The sequence below is a fragment of the Austrofundulus limnaeus genome, unplaced genomic scaffold (assembly GCF_001266775.1).
Source record: "Austrofundulus limnaeus strain Quisiro unplaced genomic scaffold, Austrofundulus_limnaeus-1.0 Scaffold1, whole genome shotgun sequence".
NCBI lineage: Eukaryota > Metazoa > Chordata > Actinopteri > Cyprinodontiformes > Rivulidae > Austrofundulus > Austrofundulus limnaeus.
The window spans coordinates 3,989,373-4,012,073 of NW_013952403.1; the positions used below are offsets into that span (position 1 = coordinate 3,989,373).

At 39.1% G+C, this 22,701-nt stretch overlaps 2 protein-coding genes and 6 non-coding genes across 11 annotated transcripts in view; 7 read left to right on the forward strand and 1 right to left on the reverse strand.

Moving 5' to 3' along the window:
- Nucleotides 1-11,996, reverse strand: part of fermt3b (FERM domain containing kindlin 3b) — a 17,616-nt gene extending 5,620 nt beyond the window's left edge. Inside the window, exons 1-7 of the mRNA XM_014005968.1 lie at nt 11,820-11,996; nt 10,828-10,952; nt 5,420-5,653; nt 3,445-3,561; nt 3,148-3,316; nt 1,081-1,183; nt 886-993 (exon numbers count right to left, since the gene is read on the reverse strand). Of these exons, the coding sequence (XP_013861422.1) occupies nt 886-993; nt 1,081-1,183; nt 3,148-3,316; nt 3,445-3,561; nt 5,420-5,653; nt 10,828-10,951 (855 nt within the window). The 5' untranslated portion in view covers nt 10,952; nt 11,820-11,996. The remainder of the gene's footprint in view (nt 1-885; nt 994-1,080; nt 1,184-3,147; nt 3,317-3,444; nt 3,562-5,419; nt 5,654-10,827; nt 10,953-11,819) is intronic.
- trnaw-cca (transfer RNA tryptophan (anticodon CCA)) lies at nt 6,760-6,831 on the forward strand. The gene has a single exon. It is a non-coding gene; the product is annotated as a tRNA-Trp (tRNA).
- trnaw-cca (transfer RNA tryptophan (anticodon CCA)) lies at nt 7,504-7,576 on the forward strand. The gene has a single exon. It is a non-coding gene; the product is annotated as a tRNA-Trp (tRNA).
- trnaw-cca (transfer RNA tryptophan (anticodon CCA)) lies at nt 8,402-8,473 on the forward strand. Its single transcript has one exon. It is a non-coding gene; the product is annotated as a tRNA-Trp (tRNA).
- Nucleotides 9,210-9,281, forward strand: trnac-aca (transfer RNA cysteine (anticodon ACA)). The gene has a single exon. It is a non-coding gene; the product is annotated as a tRNA-Cys (tRNA).
- Nucleotides 10,065-10,136, forward strand: trnaw-cca (transfer RNA tryptophan (anticodon CCA)). Its single transcript has one exon. It is a non-coding gene; the product is annotated as a tRNA-Trp (tRNA).
- On the forward strand, nt 10,521-10,592 carry trnaw-cca (transfer RNA tryptophan (anticodon CCA)). The gene has a single exon. It is a non-coding gene; the product is annotated as a tRNA-Trp (tRNA).
- An 842-nt stretch (nt 11,997-12,838) lies between the features above and the next one.
- Nucleotides 12,839-22,701, forward strand: part of macrod1 (mono-ADP ribosylhydrolase 1) — a 181,402-nt gene continuing 171,539 nt past the window's right edge. For 2 of the 4 annotated variants that reach the window (XM_014006058.1, XM_014006066.1), the window contains exons 1-3: nt 12,961-13,513; nt 14,443-14,541; nt 16,169-16,276. In XM_014006058.1, the coding sequence (XP_013861512.1) occupies nt 13,027-13,513; nt 14,443-14,541; nt 16,169-16,276 (694 nt within the window). In that variant the 5' untranslated portion in view covers nt 12,961-13,026. The other 2 variants (XM_014006074.1, XM_014006048.1) reach the window with 2 other exon arrangements.

Sequence of the window (22,701 nt, forward strand, 5' to 3'; positions counted from 1 at the left end):
CCCTACATCTTTATATTATAAATTTATGACATTTTGGAAAAAATGTTGGCCTACTTTTTTTAAACAATGTTGCTTTAATTTAGTAATATTTTGAGAAGGGCGTCTCTGCAGTGACTAAGTCGGAGTTTCTTGTTTTGTGGGAGGAGTTTGTCCAAGACATGATTGGTCTGTTTGACTTTTGTGGGCATAGTTTGTTAAAGACGTGATTGGTTGGATTTCGGTGGGGTTTGAAGAAGCTGGGGCTTCTTGTGACAGGAAGGTGCCAGCTGCACAAAATTTGAAGTCAGTAAATCGTATTTACACGGTCACAAAAAAGTTTCTATCACCATCCCTTTTTCTTTTAAGTTGCCCCACAAACCAAGTCAATCCGACCAATTACAGTTAAGACAGACTCCGCCCACACAAAGAATTCCGCCAATCACAGTTAGGACAAACTCCACCCACCCAACTGAGGACTTCTTACTGCGCAGCTCTTTTAATTCTATTTCCATCTGTTTGAGATCTGCAAAATTAATATTGCCATATTTTAGCATAAAAAAGTAATTTTTAGCTGACTCTGAGATTGTAAGGTGTCCAGATCTTGCTTTGCAAAAACAAACCCAAATCATCATCTTGCCACCACCCTGCCTGAATGTTGCTTTTCTCCAAATTTACTGATGTTTTAAGTTTTACACAATTTTTAATTATCTTACAAATTGGAGCAAAAACTAGAAGCTTTATCCCAGGAAATACTTTGAACAGTAATAGTTTGAAAGATTCTTCTGTGTTTTGGATAAAGGTGTCCCCATCATTAAACGACACAACATTTTATGTACTTGACATCTACAAGTTGTTTTTTTATCCACTTTCAATCAGCTCTCCACATGTCTTTATTGACTGTTATACCTGCAGAGCTCCAAACAGCATCATCTCCTCCTCTGTGCAGTCGATGTCCTCCAGCAGGATGGCCCAGCGGGCCTGCTCATAAATCTGGGTCAGACGCACCATATCATACTGCAGAGATTGACAGCAGCATGGAGGATGGATTAAAAGGAGATAAACGTGTTGATAAACATCCTGGACACAGACATTCACACACACCTTGGGATCTAGCTCATAGAAGGAATAATACTTGAAACGAAGCCAGAGTCGGTCGTTTTCTTGGATGCCCTGTTGCATGAGACAACGTGAAGAGTCCAACCACCTGAGAAGGAGAGAAACACAATATGTGATCATGTGTTTGGAGAAAATACTCACTAAATAACTGAATAAATGTCAATACTGCGTATTGTCTTTTAAATGGAATTGTTCAAAAGATAAAACCACCTGAACTTGTATTAGACAAAGCGGAAAAGGCAATAAAAGACAAAGAAAATGAAATTTTCTGTCAAAAATCATCAAATGCATCCATTTGATCTGAAAGTACAGCATTTTAGTGTACATTACAGATTATTAAAGCTTTTGCTTTTATTTCTTTGATTCCAGAGACCATAGTTGCTTTCTTTTAATTTCTATTAAAGAGGCAGTATTATGTATTGTCCACACACATAGTTCAGATCTTTATCACAATAAGGTTAGGTTTGAGGTGCAGTATGTACTGTATATACACTCACCGGCCACTTTATTAGGTACACCACGCTAGTAACGGGTTGGACCCCCTTTTGCCTTCAGAACTGCCTCAATTCTTCGTGGCATAGATTCAACAAGGTSCTGGAAGCATTCCTCAGAGATTTTGGTCCATATTGACATGATGGCATCACACAGTTGTTGCAGATTTGTCGGCTGCACATCCATGATGCGAATCTCCCGTTCCACCACATCCCAAAGATGCTCTATTGGATTGAGATCTGGTGACTGTGGAGGCCATTTGAGTACAGTGAACTCATTGTCATGTTCAAGAAACCAGTCTGAGATGATTCCAGCTTTATGACATGGCGCATTATCCTGCTGAAAGTAGCCATCAGATGTTGGGTACATTGTGGTCATAAAGGGATGGACATGGTCAGCAACAATACTCAGGTAGGCTGTGGCGTTGCAACGATGCTCAATTGGTACCAAGGGGCCCAAAGAGTGCCAAGAAAAGATTCCCCACACCATGACACCACCACCACCAGCCTGAACCGTTGATACAAGGCAGGATGGATCCATGCTTTCATGTTGTTGACGCCAAATTCTGACCCTACCATCCGAATGTCGCAGCAGAAATCGAGACTCATCAGACCAGGCAACGTTTTTCCAATCTTCTCTTGTCCAATTTCGATGAGCTTGTGCAAATTGTAGCCTCAGTTTCCTGTTCTTAGCTGAAAGGAGAGGCACCCGGTGTGGTCTTCTGCTGCTGAAGCCCATCTGCCTCAAAGTTCGACATGTTGTGTGTTCAGAGATGCTCTTCTGCCTACCTCGGTTGTAACTGGTGGTTATTTGAGTCACTGTTGCCTTTCTATCAGCTCGAACCAGTCTGCCCATTCTCCTCTGACCTCTGGCATCAACAAGGCATTTCCGCCCACAGGACTGCYGCTCACTGGATGTTTTTTCTGTTTTGGACCATTCTCTGTAAACCCTAGAGATGGTTGTGCATGAAAATCTCAGTAGATCAGCAGTTTCTGAAATACTCAGACCAGCCCTTCTGGCACCAACAACCATGCCACGTTCAAAGGCACTCAAATCACCTTTCTTCCCCATWCTGATGCTCGGTTTGAACTGCAGGAGATTGTCTTGACCATGTCTACATGCCTAAATGCACTGAGTTRCCGCCATGTGATTGGCTGATTAGAAATTAAGTGTTAACGAGCAGTTGGACAGGTGTACCTAATAAAGTGGCCAGTGAGTGTATATCAAAAAATAAATCTAAATGCCTTGAAATTGGCCTCTGTCTCTTTAAGAACCTTCTACTATTTCAGACACTCCCACTTCAGCAGGTCTTTACAACAACAAGTTTTTTTGTTTGTTTGTTTGTTTGTTTGTTTAGCGGATTAGCCCCACTAAATTTGAAAACCAATTCATTTCTGGTAAATTAGGTTTTGCCAACTTCAAGTCCGCTAACAGCCAACTGACAAACTTACATCAACATGTTGTCATAGCAGTTAGCTGTTAGTATTAGCATTTGCATCTACGAATGTCTTTACATGTGTGCCATTTTACATGTTTCAGGTGTGTGTGCAGGATTCATACCTGCCGTTGATGTGAGCCTTGTCCACCACGCTGGCTGGGCGATACTGTTTGGCGATGACCTCGGGGGCGGGAGGAGGCTGAGCTAAGGACAGCATCTTGTAGATGGCCTCCATTTTGTCTGAGTCAGCAAAGTGAGCCGGCATGCCGTTGTAAATGCAGGGCTGGGACACTGCAAAGGAAGTTCGAGTTATATGATGACATTTTCTACCAAGATTTCAACTCAGGACTGCGTGGGTTTACGACTAGGAAATAGAATTTTTGCTCAAGTCCATAAACAAAATGTGATGATGAGTGTACCCGAGGAAAGGGGCACCTCGGTCAGGTCGTAGATCTCCTCCATCAAATCTTTATCCTTTTTCTTCTTCTTCTCCTCCACGGGGCGAAGGAGGGAGAGCTCCTCAGGGTGACGGATGTCTGAGGAGGTAACAGGGAAGAAAGTGATCAAATGTGCAATCAACTGATCAATCAGTCAATATAACCAGTGATATTGGAAGTGAAATGAGTTCAACCTCTGGATTAAAGACAACATTTCAGCAGGTTGTGTTCAAATCACATCAAGGTCTTTTTTTTTCTTTTTTTTTTCTTCTTTTTTTTAGTAAAGGACTAAAGAAACAAAGCTCTTCTTTAGATCCTCTCATATTCCAAAAATAAAATAATCCAGTAGTATATTGGTCATATGGGAAGATGGAAGAACAGTCATGTTTGTAGAGTTCAATTAAATATTAAATCTTCTGTTTGTCATATGAATACTGTTGTGTTTTAGTGGAAATATGTCCTTTAGACTGCTGGTCTTTAAAAAAGAAAGTCATTCAGAATACATATTTCAGTTTACAGGTGATTGAGTCTGTTACTGTAGGAACACTGACATGTGACTCTGTGACACAACAGTAGCATGTCTGACTCCAGATCAGAAGGTTGTGTGTTTAACTCACATCAGGGTCATGGGAATGTTTCATGTGTACAGACAAACATTGTGAATTGAAAGTTTTATCCTTTTTAAATTATTCTCTGAAAGTCAAGTCATAAAAAAATCATTCTCGTGCTTCTTTACTGATTTATAGATTGATAAAAACTATCTTGATGTTAAACTGTCTGATGTTTTTCCAGTCAATATTACATTTTCCTAAAGCCCAAACTAACTTATGCAAAGATTAAATTTATGTAAGTAATAAGTGCCACAAATTTTGCATCTAAATAAGTCAGTTGAGTTTGTTTGGATACGTCCCACTAGGAAGCCCCCAGGAAAGACCCAGGACTCGCTGTAGAGATTATGTATCCTCTCTGGCCTGAGAACACTTTGGGGTCCCCCAGGATGAGCTGGAAAGTGTCGCTGGGGAGAGTTAGGTCTGGGTTTCTCTCCTGGACCTGTGGCCTCCACTACGATTACGTAAGTGTCAGAAGATAAAGATTGGCACAAATTTTCATTTTGCACAAAAGAAACAAAATGAAGCAGGTTTAATATGGAGCGGTCCTGTGTAACAGAAACAAAGTTAAAACTGTGCAAAGTCACCGTTACTTTAAGAAAATCAAGAGCAGTAAAATTTGTCCACTATGTTTAAATTTCATTGTGTTTGTTGTATGAATACTGTATGTGATTTATACCTGGGTTTTATTAAAATGTTCTCCATAGCAGATCCTTAAAATTAATTTTAAAACTCATAGAGTTTCCAAATATGTGAGCCTGTTACTGCAGTACACAGATCAGCTGGCTCTGGGGTGTAATGATAGCATTTTTAAAATTATAAAATTACCATAAAACATTATATTTAAAGAGCAGCTGCAAAAATATATTCAGATTCTGTTCGTGGGTTAGATAAAGCAACAGGTAAATCATCTTACTGAGGTTTTAAAAGACTTTTTTTCACTTAATTTTTGTGCAATCTGAACTCCATTTTCAAAAAAACTACATTATTTCCACTTTGCTAGTTTACTCAACACAACCTTTCCTTTTTTGTCTTTTTCTGGGGGTTCCCGGAGAGGAACTGAGACAAAAAAAGTGAAAAATTAGATAAAAAGAAGTGAAAAAAAAATAAACAATGAAAGTCTGCCTTTTAGATCTGAACAAACAGGTTAACAGATATTTAGAGTATTTATTATTATTTATTAGAGTATTTAAAAATAGTAAAGTGACAGAGACTACATTCAGAAGTACTGAATATGGATGCAACATATTAAAATGTTAACGAACTATTTAAAACGATTTTAGTTTAGAAAACAAAACTAGTAGTTAAAAACAAGAACTGATGAGCTGACTGGAGGAAGAAGAACCTACTAAGGATCCTGCAGATGCCCATCACGGTCTGGAAGACGGGGTTGGAGAAGCAGGCCTTCAGCCTCACCGTGGTCCCATTGGGCAGACCCAGCCTCAGGGGTTTGTGCTGAGGGATGAAAACCAGCCGGGCGTCAGCGTGGATCCCATATTTCTCCAGAGTCCAGGCTGTTCGCAGCAGCCAGATCTGCTTCTGGTCCCACCACAGTGCATGGTCTGACCAATCACGCTTGATCTCTGTACAGGACACACAAACATAATCAGGTAGTGTCACTTAACAAAATGTCATTTTCTGTAAAGTAAAAGTCAAGTATTTACAACATTTCCTAAATACCTTTACTTTGATGCCTTAAATTGTAATTATACAGAATATAAAAGCTAAATTTGGAAAGTTTTATGGAATAATGCATTATTATGTATTTTTGAGTTTAACTGGATGACTCTGTGGTGCAATTGTAGCGTTTCTGACTCCAGAGCAAATGGTTGTGAGTAGGGATGTCCGATAATATCGGCCTACAAATATTATCGGTCCGATATTAGCATAAAAATGTAAAATCTCTATATATCGGTATCGGTTTTTCTTCTGAAAACAAAAGCCCGATAAATTGTCGCCTGGATTTGACCAAAATGTGTTAATAAATGCTTGTAGTCCAGAGATGTTCATCGGTGCGCGATTGATGACATCATTAAACTGGATTATCTCAGGGAGAGCATGATCCAAACTATATTGTTTGAGACAAAATGTTAAAAATAAACATGGCATATTTCCCCTAACTTCAGTTAAATGCTTTTTTATTTTTGTACCGACAATGTTTACCTACGGAATGCATCCAGTGGGGCATCAAAAAGCAGGCACAACGGGCCTGACAGGAGATATGGGATGTCACCTTAATATCGGTTTGTAACATCGGTTAATATCGGAATTGGAAATTAAATGTTGAACAATATCAGCATACCGAATTTTGGCAAAAAGTCAATATCGAGCATAGTCGTGAGTTTAAAAATCAAACAGGAAATGAAGAATAGAAGCTGACATTTTGTTTAATAGAACATACGTAGGTGAGTGGTGCAGGTTATTGAATATCTTTCAAATGTGTGTTTTATTTTAATTGTAAAACAAATACTGATATTTAGTTGAATTCTATTTCATAAAAACAAAAACAACCGTCAAGTTGAAAAAAAAAAGACATATGACTTATCTTTAAAAAAACAAAACTTAATATTGTGTTTTAAAGAATTTTTTCTCCCATTTATATTTTCCAGGTTTTTTTGTTTTTTTTTTACAAACTAAGCCCAGCATTATTGTATGACCCTGTTGATCTGAAGGTGTGTCCTTCACCAGTGACTCTGTGGTGCAATGGTAGCGCGTCTGACTCCAGATCAGAAGGTTGTGTGTTCGACTCACATCAGGGTCACACCCTGTGTTTCTGCAACTTATTGCTCATTCGTCTTTCCTAGTAAAAAGTTGAGTTGTTGTACAGTTATATCAACAGAACATAAAAAATAAGCTCTCTGTGTTATCCTGATGCATCTCAGTGATCTAGGTAGGAAAAAAAAAAGGTAGGTCTTTTGGGCGGGTTCCTCTTTAATGAAATGTTTCGTCTCTCCAAGAGACTTCTTTAGCCTGAGGAGTTTCAGGTGAACTCAGCCTTACTGCCTCCACATGGTGGACGAACAGGTTTAAAATGGATCATCAACACTGTTGTTCACATGCAAAGGATGACCATCAGCCTAACAATAGATTCTTAGTGCCCTGGTCAATGCCTGTTATTCATGGAGGATCATGTGCACATCAACTGACTATCGTTGGGGCCTTGATTATCACCGATTGCTCACAGGGTGCTGAGTCATACTTGCAATAACAGCATTAGAGGGGGACAACATGACACGGAAACCTCCACCCCGTTTAATGACTGACTCTCTCAAACCAACGTTCCTCTCTATCAAGGATGAGAACATCTTCATCCCTGAAAGAGTGATGACTGGCCTGTAGATGAACTGCAGATGATGTCACTCATCTGTGTTGGGACATTCTTTTGAACAGCGGTTGCTTTGTTTCCCTGATGTATAACTGGTCACAGTCCTCCTGGCATCTGGCGCAATGGTAGCGCGTCTGACTCCAGATCAGAAGGTTGTGTGTTCAAATCACACCAGAGTCAATTTGTTTATCAATGCAGGACCTGAGGACACATTCTAGCTAACATAAACCCGGTATGTATGAGGCACACAAGCTTCAATACAGGGTTGGGAAACTGGTGAGCAGTATCTAGTCCTTTGATTGCGCTTTTTGCATCAGTTTCATGTCATATTGCAAAACGGATTTTGTATTTCTTTGTGAAGACTGACATGTTGAAAATAAAAATGAAACGTAAGGATTGTTTTTGTTTTTACTGTTTGTAATATTTTTCTTTATTACCTACATCACAATCCTTGTCCTTGTCCTGCTTATCAAAATATACAATTTACTGCTCTTAACACTGGGTGAAAAAAATGTTTGTTAAGCAAAATCAAGTACAGCGTTTTGTTGGTTTCGGCCCTCCAACATAGCTCATGTTTCTCATGTGGCCCCAGAAAAAAATAGCTCCCTACCCCTGATCTGAAACCTTATTTCTCCTTTCACAAGTACATCAACACCCCTCCCTTTTTAATGTAACAAACTCTAGTATGTCAGACTGTTAATCTATCATCAATCATCGACTCTGTGCTGAAATGCCAGTCGGTCTGAGTCCTGATCAGTTTTATTCATGTCACATCACTCATTCCTCTGTATGAAGAGAAGCATTTACAACAAAGAAATAATCTACGAATGACAAATTTCCTTACTTTTTAAGTGTAATAAATAATAAAACATAATAGAGAAACTTAATTTATAACGACAAACTAGATTCTGTTGACAATGTGTGAGTCTGCAATGTAAACAAAGTAAGATACAGACAACTTACAGGTGAAAACTGTGAATATGTTGCTGTTCAGAAACTGAAATGTGACTCTGTGGTACAATGGTAGCGTGTCTGACTCCAGATCAGAAGGTTGTGTGTTCAAACCACATCAGGGTCAAACAACTTTAACATATTAACTGAGGAAACTTCTGGAAAACATTTTAGAAAGTGTCAGCAACAAAATCTGTCTGCAGTGAACAGCTGAATGTTCTCCAAGTTCATACAGTATGTGATGTTTGCCTTCCTAAAAGCCTGGCTTAGCTGGATTTATTAAAAACATTTAAAAAGAACAACTTTGTCAGATTACTTGAAACTGAACTGTTACTCTTAACATCAATATGACCACCTGCTGACACTGGAGAGGCAACTTTATTATTTCAAATAAAATTATAATCAAATAAAACTGCATGAAAACTGATCAGACTGACTCCAAATTTGTTTTTTTTTTCCATTAAAAAAATCAGATTTTTTTCTTGGAAAACTAAATTAGAAAAATGACAATTGCAAAAATAAAAGAGGAATCCTTGTAAGAATCCGGGTTACACAAATTGTGCATGGTTCGTTCTTTGATTATACAGTTTCAAAATAAAAACACAAAAAAGGAAATAACAGTTTTGTTTTTCTGTTTTACCTTATTCGTTTTTTTTAGTTTAATTTCGAAACTGAATAACCAAAGAATGAACCATTAACAGATTTAAGCTTGTCGCAGCCTTCTTTTGCATTTGTTGTTTCTCTAATAAAAATGATTGTTTGCTTTTGGTTGTTTTATTTTGAAATGGAAAAACCAAAGAACAAACCATGCATAGTTTAAAAATGGACTCCAGGTGTGTTAACTTGCTGATGAGCACATAGGTGACTCTGTGGTGCAATGTTAGCATGTCCGACTACAGATCAGAAGGTTGTGTGTTCGACTCACATCAGGGTCAGTTAGTTTCTTATCTGAGCTGATGTAAACATCCTCAAAGAAGGTTACTAAACAGGTTCTAACTTGCTTCCTTTCCTTTGCTGTATCTTATCTTTCAATGCATGAAGTATTTTAATCTTGTTTCTCAGTTTCTATTTTCAAGCATTAAAAGCCTCTGACTGACCCTGTGGTGTAATGGAAGTGTATCTGACTCCAGATCAGGTTTGGCCATTCAAGTCACACCCTGAGTTTCTGCAACATCTTGTTGATTCATATTTTTCATTAAAAAAAACTGTGCTGTTGAACAATTATAATGACAGAACGTGAAGAAATGAAGTTCTTTATGTGCATAAAGTTCATCAACTATCATTAGATGTGTCACTTAGTGTTTGGTAGATTATTTCTTTGTTGCAACAATAAATCTTGTAGCGAGCACCTGACTGGCAGCACCTGGGTGAACAAGAAGCTCAAAATAAATGTCATTAGTAACAGCATGATAAGCTGTTTGGCAGAGATTTGTCAATTTCTTCATGTTCGCAACTAGCATTCTCAGCTGTCCTGTTCATCCCACAAATGCATGTTCCTTACAAATGTGGCACCATTTAAAAGGGAAATTAACAGACTTTCCATTGGCATAAGATTAGATTTGTTGCTAAGAAGCATTGGTAGTGCATCTGACTCCAGATCAAAGAACTTAAACAGTTTTTTAAAGAAACGAGACTTAGAGTGACAAATTAGACTTTGTTGAGTCTGCAGACGTGCCGTATGAAAAACTTAGATATAATACATGAGCATACCACTAAATGACTCTGTGGCGCAATGGTAGCGCGTCTGACTCCAGATCAGAAGGTTGTGTGTTCGAACCACATCAGGGTCAGTCTCCCATGTGCTAAAACTGCTACAACCAATGACTGAAAGACAGCTTGAGCTCCAACATAAACAACTGCATCATCTGAAACTTGACATTGTGCAACTATTGATTTCTAATATTAACTTCTAAATATTTTCATTTAACAGTTTTAATTGCCTTTTTAGGTGATCTGAAATGAGCCATAGGTCTTAGTAATCAAGAATCTACACATGCTGATAAATAACAGTATAATGGTAAGTTTTCTCAAATTAGCAAGTCTTACTTGATAAAACACAAACATTTAGTTACCTTTTGTTTTTGTCTGACTTGGTCATGTAACATAAAACAAGACAACTACTGTAAACTCGTAAATCTAGAAATAAAACCTGCAAATACCGACTGAAAACTGAGGGTCTTGTGGCGCAATAGCAGTGCGTCTGACTCCAGATCAGAAGGTTGTGTGTTCAAATCACATCAAGATCAACAACTATTTCTTTCTTTAAATAACTAATTAACCTGCTTCACTCTGGAATTAATGTGAACTCAAATAAAACCATATCATTAAAAACACACCTCTCGTCAATTAATGCATCAGATTCTTGTGTCAGGGTTTGTACAATAACAGGCTCACTTGATTGCAGATACAACAAATTCTGAATACATTTTTTTGTCAGTTATTGAGACGGACAGGGAAATGAATGCAAACAGGGTGACCCACGTGTTTTTTCTACCAGTTTGAGAATAACTCCTCCAATATGAAGGTCCGAGGTTACACTGATGGTGACAGGGGGGGCATCGAGCCCCAGGTCCTCCACCGTGACTGACAGATCCCACACCGCCATGCTGGTGGGAAAACAGGAAGAGAGCGTGAGGAAAGCACCTCAGGAGACGGCTCTGACAGAGTCAAGATGACAGGAGAAATTAAAGCAAAAAATCAGAACCATAAAAACAAATAATTGAAGTGGCATCGATCTAATCACCAAAGCACAACTCAGTACATAAAAGCTTGTTTCTGCTGCTGCAGGAGTGTAACGCAAGGTTTTCCATGCAATGTAACAAAAAAGTTGAGTTATAGATGCAGCTACGTGGAGAAAAATCTGAAATAAACCCCAGAATATTTCAAAATAAAACAGAAAGAGAACCAAAGCATGACTTGCCAATCAATAAGTGTGACAAAAGTTTTAATTTAGGTGTCAATATCATGTGATAATGAGTAACACAAAGACACACATCCACTGAATAGCGTGCCCATTTTGAAGAATCCTTCCTGTTTCTGACAAGAAATATCACCATGGACGCACACTTCCGCTTTCTAACCCAACCTAGGCATGTTGTTCATTCGAGGCTAAAACAATCCCCTCCTTCTTGTATTTTAAAATATAAAGCCACTTTTAAAAAATGTACTTCAGTAATTAAAACGTGCCTTTTTCCATTCATTAGACATTCTCAAAGACTAAGTTAAGGAAAGGTAATGTTAAAATAAAATGTTTGAACCTATTTACAATTTTCTGGAGGCCTAAATTTGATGTTTTAGACATAAAAATATACCAGTGTTCAGTTTATTGTTCTATATTACATTATATGTGAGTGGAGAGAAGTTTTTAAAGCTGTGTTTTATCCAGAAGCCCTATACGAATACTGAGTTCTATCATTCTCTCTATTATTCTGTTTTCTATGTCATTATCATGCACAAAGTTTGAAAGACAATACCGTCAGTCTCCTCTATCCAAGATCTGAGAATCAGTCCAGTGGTTGGAGAAATGGAAACAGCAGGACTTCTGTGGCTCTGTCAGATGTCTCCAAAAGGTTCCCCTGCTCTTTCTGTGAGAACGTGCAGCAGTTTCACCTCTCAGGTTGTGATCTATGTTGCAGGGCCTCCCTTTGCTGCTTGAGTCACCCTTGTCAAAATGGCTTGTTCCTTTTTTTTTTGTCAGTTTCCGCCAGGCGGAAATGTGAAAAGAGTTCAACGAATGACAGACAGGCTGTGCTAGAGAAAGATATAGGGCAATGTGGGTGTGCATGTTTATTAAAAATATGTCCTTTTGTGGAGTGCATCAGCCTGCAAATGAAAATGTAGCTCTATGCACAATGACAACTAATAATTTGACCCATGTAAAACACAATACTTATGCGTAAAATGCTATTGAGACCGGGCATTTTTTAACACTCAGATGCACAGACATTTGATTATACGAGTAAATGCATTATCTAAATTAAATGTATTGAGTATAGTATATAGTAAACAAACTATATACTGTATATATAGTGCATTTAATATATATATTCTCACCCACCCAGGGGATTGAGGGGTGGGTGCGAAAATGTATCTGATACGTATAATCTAAAAATGCAGCCTATTTGTAATTAGTTCCCAACAATGTCACCTTTGTGACAATCAAATTTTTGATAATTATTGGTAGAAACATCACACCACAAACTTATTGCAACGAGTTGGTGGTTAAAGCTGTTTGTAATAAAAACACTATTGGTCCTAAGTCCAACGCACGAATTGTGCAACTTCCTGAAACCACCCAAATCATTTTTTAAATCATTGTTTACCTTGTATTGATCAACGTGTGTGTTGTAAACATGTCATTTCCAACAGTCATGAAGGCAACAACATTGAGCTGTATTGCGCGAGGCCTCGACTCTTCTATTTTATTAGGTTAGTCGGAGAATGTGTTATGTGAATATTAGGCTACAATGATGTGTGTGATATTTTATTTTTTTAGTTTAGGATTCATGGTGTATTATCAACTGTAGAAACTGAAGTAAGTAATATATATTTTGTAAATTATGTGGCGACAGTCAACCCTGTTCACCAGGAAAGAATGGTACGTTCCGTCTGTCACCGCCGACGCTGTCCAAAACAAAAATGGCCGCGAGAGGCGTGTATTCGTATCGAAAGTGAAAGTTAATGGTTGTGTGTTGTTGCTACAACTCTACGGTTGTTATTTCAGACATGGCACTTCAAATATCAGCTCGAGTTTCGCATGTCAGAACCCTGCTGTGCACCGCCGGCTCTCTGTCCGGCGGTGTCCGTGGCGACTTCCTCCAGAAAGCTGGCGTCAAGTTGAAGCACTTTCTAACTCGGGGCAGCCCCCAGCAGCAGGTCGGAGGGACGCCAGTAAAGAGCCCTGTCCGCGGCTACATGAGCGCTGCAACCCGAGCTGACAGGCTGTCAGCGTCTACAGCGACAGCAGCTCTTCGGAGATTTAGCCAGGCTAACGGGTCCCCCTCCTTGCCCCGAGGTGGGACGGGCTGGCTGGGAAAGTTTGCCCTTGGTGCCGCGCTGGGAGTGGGCACAGCCGCTCTGGTCCGGTCCCTCCACACCGGAATCATCACCGCCATGTCGGTTAAAAGCAACCTGGACTCTGCTGAGGGAAACTGGAAGGAAACCAAGGGTGAGCGTATTCACAAAGCTCATATAATTTTATAAACCCATAACTGTCTGGGGACTTTGCGAGTAAATGAGGATGACCTTTGACCTGGTGCCTGCCTGAGGCTGTGAACTGAAGGTTCAAAACGTTTTAACACTAGTATGTAAACACAGCACTGTGTGGTTATACTTTGATTCTAAGGAGCTCTACTTTGTGGGTCTTTTAAAAGTGGTTCAGATAATCAAGTTTTATTTTATGTCTTTCAACAATTTTTGTGACTTTGATTTTTTCCCCACTCATTTTCTGTTCAGTACAAGTGCAGTTTGTGGAGGAAAGTGGACAAGTGGAGGCCAAAATAAGAACTGGAAAACAAGACTATCCACAGCACAAGAACAATCTCTGAAATAAAGCTGCTCAGGAAATCTCAAATTGATCATTATCCAATTATTTAATTATTTATTTGCTGGTATTTAACCAAGCAAGTCCCGATCTCTTTTTCAAGGGAGGCCTGGGCCTGAAGGCAACCTGTTGTACGTTTTTTTTTGGGTTTGGGGAAACCGGAGTACCGGGAGAAAACCCACGCAAGCACGAGGAGAACGTGCAAACTCTGCACAAAGAAAATACAAGTTTACATAATATCAATATGGATAAATCGTAGACTTTTATGTTTCAGATATTGTTCATTAATAATATATCTGCTCAATCTTAAAGTTTCTTTTGATGCCCACACCTGGTTTAAATCACTGGTTCTCTAAAAACATTTGAATCATACAAATTTTACCGGCAACCAGAAACAATAGAAAGCTAGTTCAGTTTTTACATTTATAGTTTTTTTGTTGGAATTTTACAATTTTAACTTTTTAAATTTGTACTTAAGACATTTGTTTGTAAATGTTTNCATAGTTTGCAGATTTTGATTTCATTTAGTTGAATCCTGCATGTTTTTCTCTCAGACTTCTTGTTGTCTCTGCCCGTGGAGGACCGGCGACGGTATTACAGAACCTCAGGCTCAGTGTCTCTGGATGACCTTCCTGTGTGGACCCCCACTGCAGGTCAGACACCAAACACCAGCCACACCAACCAGGGTGGAGTAGTAACAGTGGTACTGAGGTTTTTATTTAAAAAATGTCAAGTACTTTTTTTAGATATCAGACTCATCATGTCTAATAAATAAAAAAAAACACCTGTGGTACAACTATTTTATTTATAAAGCACTTCAAAAACAAACACAACTGCAACAAAGTGCTGCACAAGTACAATCAAGAATATTTAAAATATAAATCACGGAATAAAACCAGTTAAAGCAGAGAGTAAAACAAAAGTTAAATAAACAAGCGCAGCAAAAGGAATAATAAAAAAAAGGCGTTTTAAAAATGGTGCAACACAATATTTTGTCCTGTCTGAGTTTCTGTTTAAATCAAATAAAAGAATCTTGAAATGAGCTCTAAAATGCACAGAAAGTGGAGGAACTCCATTAAAAGCTGAGCAGCAGCGTTCTGGATCGACTGCAGACCGTTGATGGAGGACAGGCTGACTCTGAAATAAAGAGTTCAGAGTCAAACCGAGATGTGATGAATGCATGAATTACTGTTTCAAAAACAGCTGCCTGAAATGATAAAAACTGGACTTGACCTCTGCTCTAGCAAACCAGTTTAAAATCCCTGTCCATTTTAAAACCCAAATTAGAAACTAAAGGCTTTATGTGCAGTACAAGGGATTATTTTAAAGGCGGGGTATTTTCCAGGCGCATAGTTTAATTCTATACCACAATCAAGTAACTATGTTACCTTTGTTATAAAAATGCTGTATATATCAAAAATAAATTTGACTAGTTTGCATAATAATCTATCTAAATGCCTTGAATTGGCTTCTGTCTCTTTAAGAACCTCCTACCGTTTCTGACACTCCCACTTCAACACGTCTTCACAACAATGCTTTGGGGGAGGGGTGCTCTGTGAGGTGGGAGTTCAGTTGCGGACTGAGCTCCAGGGAGGAGCTTTGTGTAACTAGGCGGAGCTTTGTACCAGCAAGTGTAAAGGTAGCTCCACATGGCTACCACAGGAGATTCAGGGATTTCTCAAATATGAAGGAGTCAAAGCAACACTCAGTTTTTGATGAGGGAATGACATTATAACATGATATAAAGCTCCAAAAAGTTGATTTTACACAAAACATAAAACCTTTTAAGAGTTGAAGCAAGACTGGAAAAAAAAACCTCAGCAATTTATGTAAATTTTTTAGTCTATATATTTGATTAGCTGAATTTATTTTATTCAAATACGGTTCATATTTATTAAGCAAACAAAAAGCACAATATGAACTAAATAAATTTTAGATTTAAGACATTCATGAGAGAGTCATTTAGTTTGCTATTGCTTTTTTGAAATTATTACTTTAAAGTAAACATAGCATTTTATTAATTTAGGCATTTATTTTCACAGAGAAGTCAGTTGAGAATCAATTCTAATTTAAAATGAGGACCTGGTCAAGTGGCAGCAGCAACACAACAAGATGTCCTAGATCAATGGTAAAAACGAAAGCAAGACCTAAAACACAATACAACAATAAAAACAATGGAGTAAAAAATATAAAATACACAGTCAGGACCCTACAATAGTTGAACTCTGTTGTTGAATATATATCTGAATATTTCTGGTGATGTTTGTGCCTCGCCATCAGGACGTTCTGAGCCGATCCGCTACCAGAGGAATGAAAAGTTAGACCTGAAGATTTCTGTGTTCAGTGGCGACATCACCAAGCTGGAGATTGATGCTATTGTCAATGCAGGTAAGTTAGATTTTGTTTATCTTTTTTATGTTTTGACTGGATTATTGAGTGCAATAAGTCATCCAGCATGGTCTTAAATGACAATTCAGTTAAATAAATTACAAACTTAATTTTGCTTTATTCCACTTTTTCTCACAAAAAAAAAACTGTCAGAAGACCAAAGGGTGAGAGAGTAATTCATGTACAAGAATAACGTGGAGACGAGCCAACCAGAAGGGAAATTTGTTAAAGGATTATAAATTTAAAAGCTTAAAGTGGTCTCCAGCTTGTTTTTGTGCATATGCATAAATTTAGCCCTAAACACCTGTGAGCGCTTGTCTGAGCTGTGATTATGTGTATTATGTTTTCTCAGTGTGGGACGGCCACAGGCTCTCCTGTGATTGCTAACACACTGTGATGTATTCTTTTCACAAATTTACCTGCAGTGCAAAAAAATAAAAAAATAAAAAAAAGGGGAGAACAAGAGAATGGCGGGGAATTATTGTTACTGCTTAGTAGCTACCAGCAAACCTCAAAAGTAGACAAAGAAACACAAAGGCAGGGGTGACATTTATGGGATGCTAAAAGCATTTTTGAACAACCTGATCAGAAATAATGCCAAATTCAAACTGGTTTCACTCTGAAAACTCTCTCAATTGCTTAGATTAAAGAAGGCGTGCACCTGTTGTTCAAGATAACATAATTTTTTAAAAGTCTTTATGAAATGTATTTTTAATTGTTCAGAACACAGCAGAAGAACCCTCTTTCTTGGCCTTCTTCTTTAGCTGTTATAAGATGATTTTAAGATGTGTTGAGAAACCTGAGTGTAAATATTGTCCAAATTTACTGTAGCCTGCTGACACAAAGCTAAACAACTAATTCAAAAACACATGCAGCTCAAGAAGGAAGCAGGCAGAGGGAGATGTTTGAATAATTTTTGTGACTTGGACTCCAAACTAAAAAGACAAGCTGCTATGACAGAAAGTGGTAAATTATGCTGTTCTTTTGCATCTTTTTAGTACTTTGACTAAATGCAGTACATATTTGTACCACGTACCACCAATGGTGGGCACAGTTAACCTAAAAGTTACCCCCCTCGAACACACAATCCCCAAACTAAAAAAAAAAAATACAATAATAATAATTATACATCAAACTTATATAGGGCTTTTTAGGATACTCAAAGATGCTTTCCAAGAGGGAGAAAAGTCAGGATGGGAAAGCCTGACTAAATAAGTGAGTTTTGAGTAGTGATCTGCAGAGAGGTAGGGAGTTAAAAATGTAGCTTCACTAACGCTAAACGTGTAAAAAGTTCTAAAATCTTTCTTTTGTTACTAGACATCAAGTTATTTAATGTCTCTTCAGGCATACCTGACATGTTTCAACATTTTACTTACGTCTGTGACACCTCTGATGAAGACGGAAAATAACTGTGTCTAGTAACAAAAAGATTTTAGGATTTATTAAATCTATAGACGCAATGAACTTCATTACATTCATACAAGCTAATACTGACTACTAATCGCTAGGAGAACTACTGATAAACAAGTGATAATTATTGGAAGCTAACTTTACATAAGTAAAAATTTGCAGATTATGCAAAAAAAGTAAAAATTAGCTGAAACTATTACTAAATAAGTAACGATTAATGGAAGCTAATGCTAAACAAGCAAATCTTTGCTGAAGCTAACAGCTAATTGCTAACTGCTAAGATGACTGCCACTCAGTCTGTGTCACATGTCTTCATCTCCCTCCAGTTTCAGGCTGGTGGGACTGACACAAACCTGTTGATGCTAGTTTGTTAGTTAGCTGGTAGCAGAATTAAAGTTGGCAAAACATAATTTACCAGAAGCTAGTTGGTCTGCTAACAGGTTTCAAAGATTATGAAAAATTAGTTCCGCTGTTAGCTTATTAGTTGAACCATGTCCACCACTAGTTACCGCTATTTCAAATGGGTGTAGTCATGTTTGTCTGTTAGCAAAATATCTCTTGAACCATTAAATGGATTTTATTTTATTGCTGAGAAAGTAATTTTTGGTTGTACGTTTATAAATGAACAACATTTGGAGCCAACAAATTCAAGATGACTACCACAACTATTTGACCTGAGCCAACACAAAAATGGCTACAATTCTGTCAGTTTTAAAGATACTGAGCTAAAGGTTAGTGTAGTATTAGCTGAGAGTCACACACATCACACACTATGAGGACTAACATATTGTGTGATAGTTTTGTCATCAGCCTGCTTGGACTGCGTATGGAAATTAGCCTGTACTGATAAATCTGACATGTTTAGTAGTAATGATTGATTGTTGTGGTTTTCTCCTGTTTTAAATAAATAAATATAAACGTTGGCAACTAAGGTGGTGGTTGATATGTATTTCTTCAAGGAATATTGGTCAAATTCACTTAAAAGATGATCTCAACTTGTGGAAAAAAAAGCATGTCGCCATAATAAATCTACTTTTAACCATTGTTGTAAACAAAAGCTCCTAATGACAGGATGGGGATTTTTTTTGGTGTATCTTTTGACATGTTTTGGCTATAGATGTTTTTGTAGGCTAATTTTGAACATACAAAATGTAGTTTGCTGATCCATTAGGTTCTTTGTTGAAACCTTTAGATGGCGCCAAACGTCAGTTTTTTGAAACAGGATCTTTTCAAACAAAACAGTTTTTGCATTTGGGGGAAATTTAATCTGTGTTTTGGCACAGAACGTTGCATGAGGGAGGAGTGAGGGGAGCCAGTGTGCATAAATTATGCTCGATGATGAGGCTGTAGCTGAAAATGATTGATCTTTATTGGCAGCTGACTGTCAGCAAGTGACTTCGGTGCCAACGTCCAATAAATATGATGATGGTTGACTCTCATTTGTAGAATAATTGCTTGTTTTTGCGTGTACCTGCACTGACACATGCACCTGCCTACAAATATTTAAGTAATTATGTGTGTTTATGCAGGAGGTAACTGTCTGTGTTTGTCTGGGGGATGTTTGTATAAGGATGTTTGTTTTACAGGAGCTTTTACAGAGTTGCAGGATGCACAGTAGCGTGGCGTTAACAAGAGGGAACTGCTAGTAAAGTGTCATTTTGCAAAGAGGACGAGGCAAGGTGAGGGCCGCGGGGAGATGGAAAGGAAAAAAAAAACCTCTCACAAACACCAGAGGAGACATGACGGAGAGACAGAGCGTGAGAGAGTCAGAACTGACAAAAAGCAAGAGAGAGGAGTCAGGAAAAGTGGGTAGAGGAAGATAAGAAGGAGGCAGGGAGAGGCTAGTATTTAAATCTCAGTCTAGATTGCCATGGCAACAAGCAGGTACAGGTTAGCCTCAAAAGAGCTTTGGGCAGTCGAGTCTGATCATCCTTTTTCTGTCTGACTGACTGGCTGTCCAGCTGACTGTCTCTCTAGTTGTTTTGTTGACCGAGCGAGTGACCTTCTCCTCCATGACTAACTGACTGACTGTGAAGCTTTAGGAGACGGTTAAAAGCAACACCACGTTGAAACGAGAGGGAGCAGAGATAAAGCCGGTGTATCTTTCAAAGCATTCGTGTAGGAAATAAACTTCCTTTCATTCGCCTTTTTTTTTGCAACTTTTCCAGCCTCAGAAAAGCCTCCAAGACAGTTCCTTTGGTTTTTGACATGCGGAGAGGGGTGTTGTGGATTCTCTCTCGCTGCTCTGAAAGGCCTTGAAGCATCATTTAGCCCCTAAGGCGGCAAACATTCAATGGAAGCCAACTGTGGCCAATTATACGCAATACTGACAGACTGGTGGGCTGGCTGGGAGGTGGGGGGCAGCTTCCAGGCTCAACTAGTGGAGAGAAATTGGAAGAACCTGCGGTAAATAAATAGTTGGATGGGAAACCGATTCGGACGAAAGGTCACGAAGAACCAATGACCCAACAGGTGCAAACTTTGTTATCCTTCCCCTCGTCCCTTCTGCTCGTCTCCACCACTGATCAGGTGCAGGGCGTCGCGGGGAGGCGGGCCCAACACTGTTTGTCGTTTGTGTCTCTCTCAATAAAGCCTGGATTTACAGTAACTCTCAGCTCCTCCCCCTCCCTCCCCCTCTACCTCATTCCACACTTTTACAGCCCCTGGCTTCTGCCCACTCCTATAAAACACTACAAACATAAAAACCCACAAGCACTTAAGAGCTGTCCTGGTAAGAAGGGGGTGGAGGGGGTGCACATGAAGGAGGGGGGGAGGAGACAGTGGGCAGAAACATCCTCCTCTTTACACCCCTCAATCACTCCGTCTGGAGGAGGAGAGGGAGATGGAGGGGAGGATTTATTGTCTCTGATGGGCTAGCTGATTAAGATGGATTGCGCAATGAAACGTCGTTGCAGGGATGAGTTCTTGGAGGGTGTGCCGTATTTTGTGTGTGTGTGTGTGCGCGTGTGTGTGTGCGTGCGTGGACAGGATGTTCCGACGGCTAACTCCGCATTAAAACCTTTTCTCCAATTGATTAAATGCAAATTTGCTTCGCTCTACTGAGTCACAACATTTTTATTCCTCATTTAAAACTGGTGCTTTCTTGTAGCCACCGTTTATTTGACCTTTTTTATTTAACTAAAAATGAAAAAAATAATTAAACACTGTTCTACCAAGTTCACTCCACAGTTAGATGTGAGGTTCTGTTTTTGATAGATCTGTCAGGCTTTTGTAATAGAATAAAAACACTTCTAATCCTGGTTTCTTTGTGTTTCTCGTGCACACCTGCGCCTTTTTTATGCCAGAAACAAGCGGTGCATGTAAGCCTGAAACCATGCAGCGTGTGTGTGGTGACTTCTGGCAAAGTTGTGCACGTTTTTTTTTTTTTTTGCAGTTTTTTTTCTATGCAGGTGGTGTGTGTGTGCAGGAGATAGGGTCTCCCCTCTGCTGGTCAGAGATAAAGCTGTTGGTCGGTGCTGGGAACCCTCTCACCGTGGCAACAGCCGAGAGATACAAGATTAGAGCCAATAGTTTCCCCTGGACTGCAGGTGACAGACAGGATGAGAGCGTGTGCGAGCTGCGCCGTAACCTTCTCACTGATAAGAAGCCCAGAGAACACAGACGGACGGATGAAGTGATGGACAAGGAGAGCAGCTGGTGTGCTGATGGACGGGAGCAGAGGAAAAAGTCTGAGAGCTATGCAGCAAGGTGATAGCTGCGCTTAATTTCTCATCCAGAAATTCTGCTAAATGCACCGAGTTTTAATCGGTGTGACATCGAGGTTTATAGAGGGAAACATGGTGTGGAAAATGGATGAACGTTCTTGGAGAAAAGTCTGGAAAATGCTACAAGAGACAAACCTGCAAGGACAGAGAGCCTTTTTTACCCCACATCTTCACAGAATTAACACGTCACATACACGTACATGTTTATGATTTCTGAAGGCTAACATGATGCCAACAAGCAAAGTCCCCTTTTTTTAGTCCTTAAATGCATTTTATTGTGTACTTTGTCTCCAGGAGTGCAGAGAAGTTTAATTTACCGGGAGGTAGGGTCTCCTGGTGCTGCGTCAATATCTTTATATTCTGTTGGGATCTGTCTTCTCTATTCTCTATTATATATTTTGAACAATAATATCTCAGTATTTGCTGCAGATCTACTAAACAAGGTCATGGACTTCTGGCTTACAAATTTCACAAATCTGCAGTTCTGCATGTTATTATGACTCCCGCACACAAAGCGTAAGCGGGAGTCATATTGTTTCCATACTGTTTATTTATTTATGTTTTTCAGTGATATTTGGTCAACCGTAGCACAAAAACGGCTGCACCAATCAACATGAAATTTGGCAGGTCTGTAGATGAGTCTGACCTACACTGCGCCAGCCAACGGTTTTACGATAGACCCCTATTTGAGGAGGGGGCTCCTTTCAAAGAGGGGGTGTCTGGACATGGAAAATGCTTATAACTCAGAAACTGTTCAACATAGGAGCTTCAGATTTCTTTTGTTGTTTAACTCTGATGAAGCTCTATCCATCAGGCCCACCAATCAGTGCCCCCCCACCACCCGGACCCCCCAATTTATCTGAAAAAGGGGTATCTGGACATACAAAAAATGGTTATTGCTCAAAAACTGTTCAATATAGGAGCTTCAGATTTATTTTGTTGTTTAGCTCTGATGAAGGGCTATCCACCAGGTCAACCAACGCATATTTTATGTGTACTGTACGTATTAAAATCAATGTTTATTTGCATGACGTACGTAGTAGAGCTCTATTTGTCATTGTTTATGTGGTGGCAGGATTTACCAAGAATGCAGAAACACGTTGGAATAAATACACAGAAAGTCTGCGTGTATGGTCGTCAAATGATTTAATCTGAGCAACAACAGAGCAGAAGTCAATCAGCGAAGTCTGTCAAATTGTGGCTGCCGCCTCAGCGCAGAGCAGCCGATAATATAACATCCTGTAACACGTTTACAACCAATCACAGTTTGACAACTGTAACCACCTAACC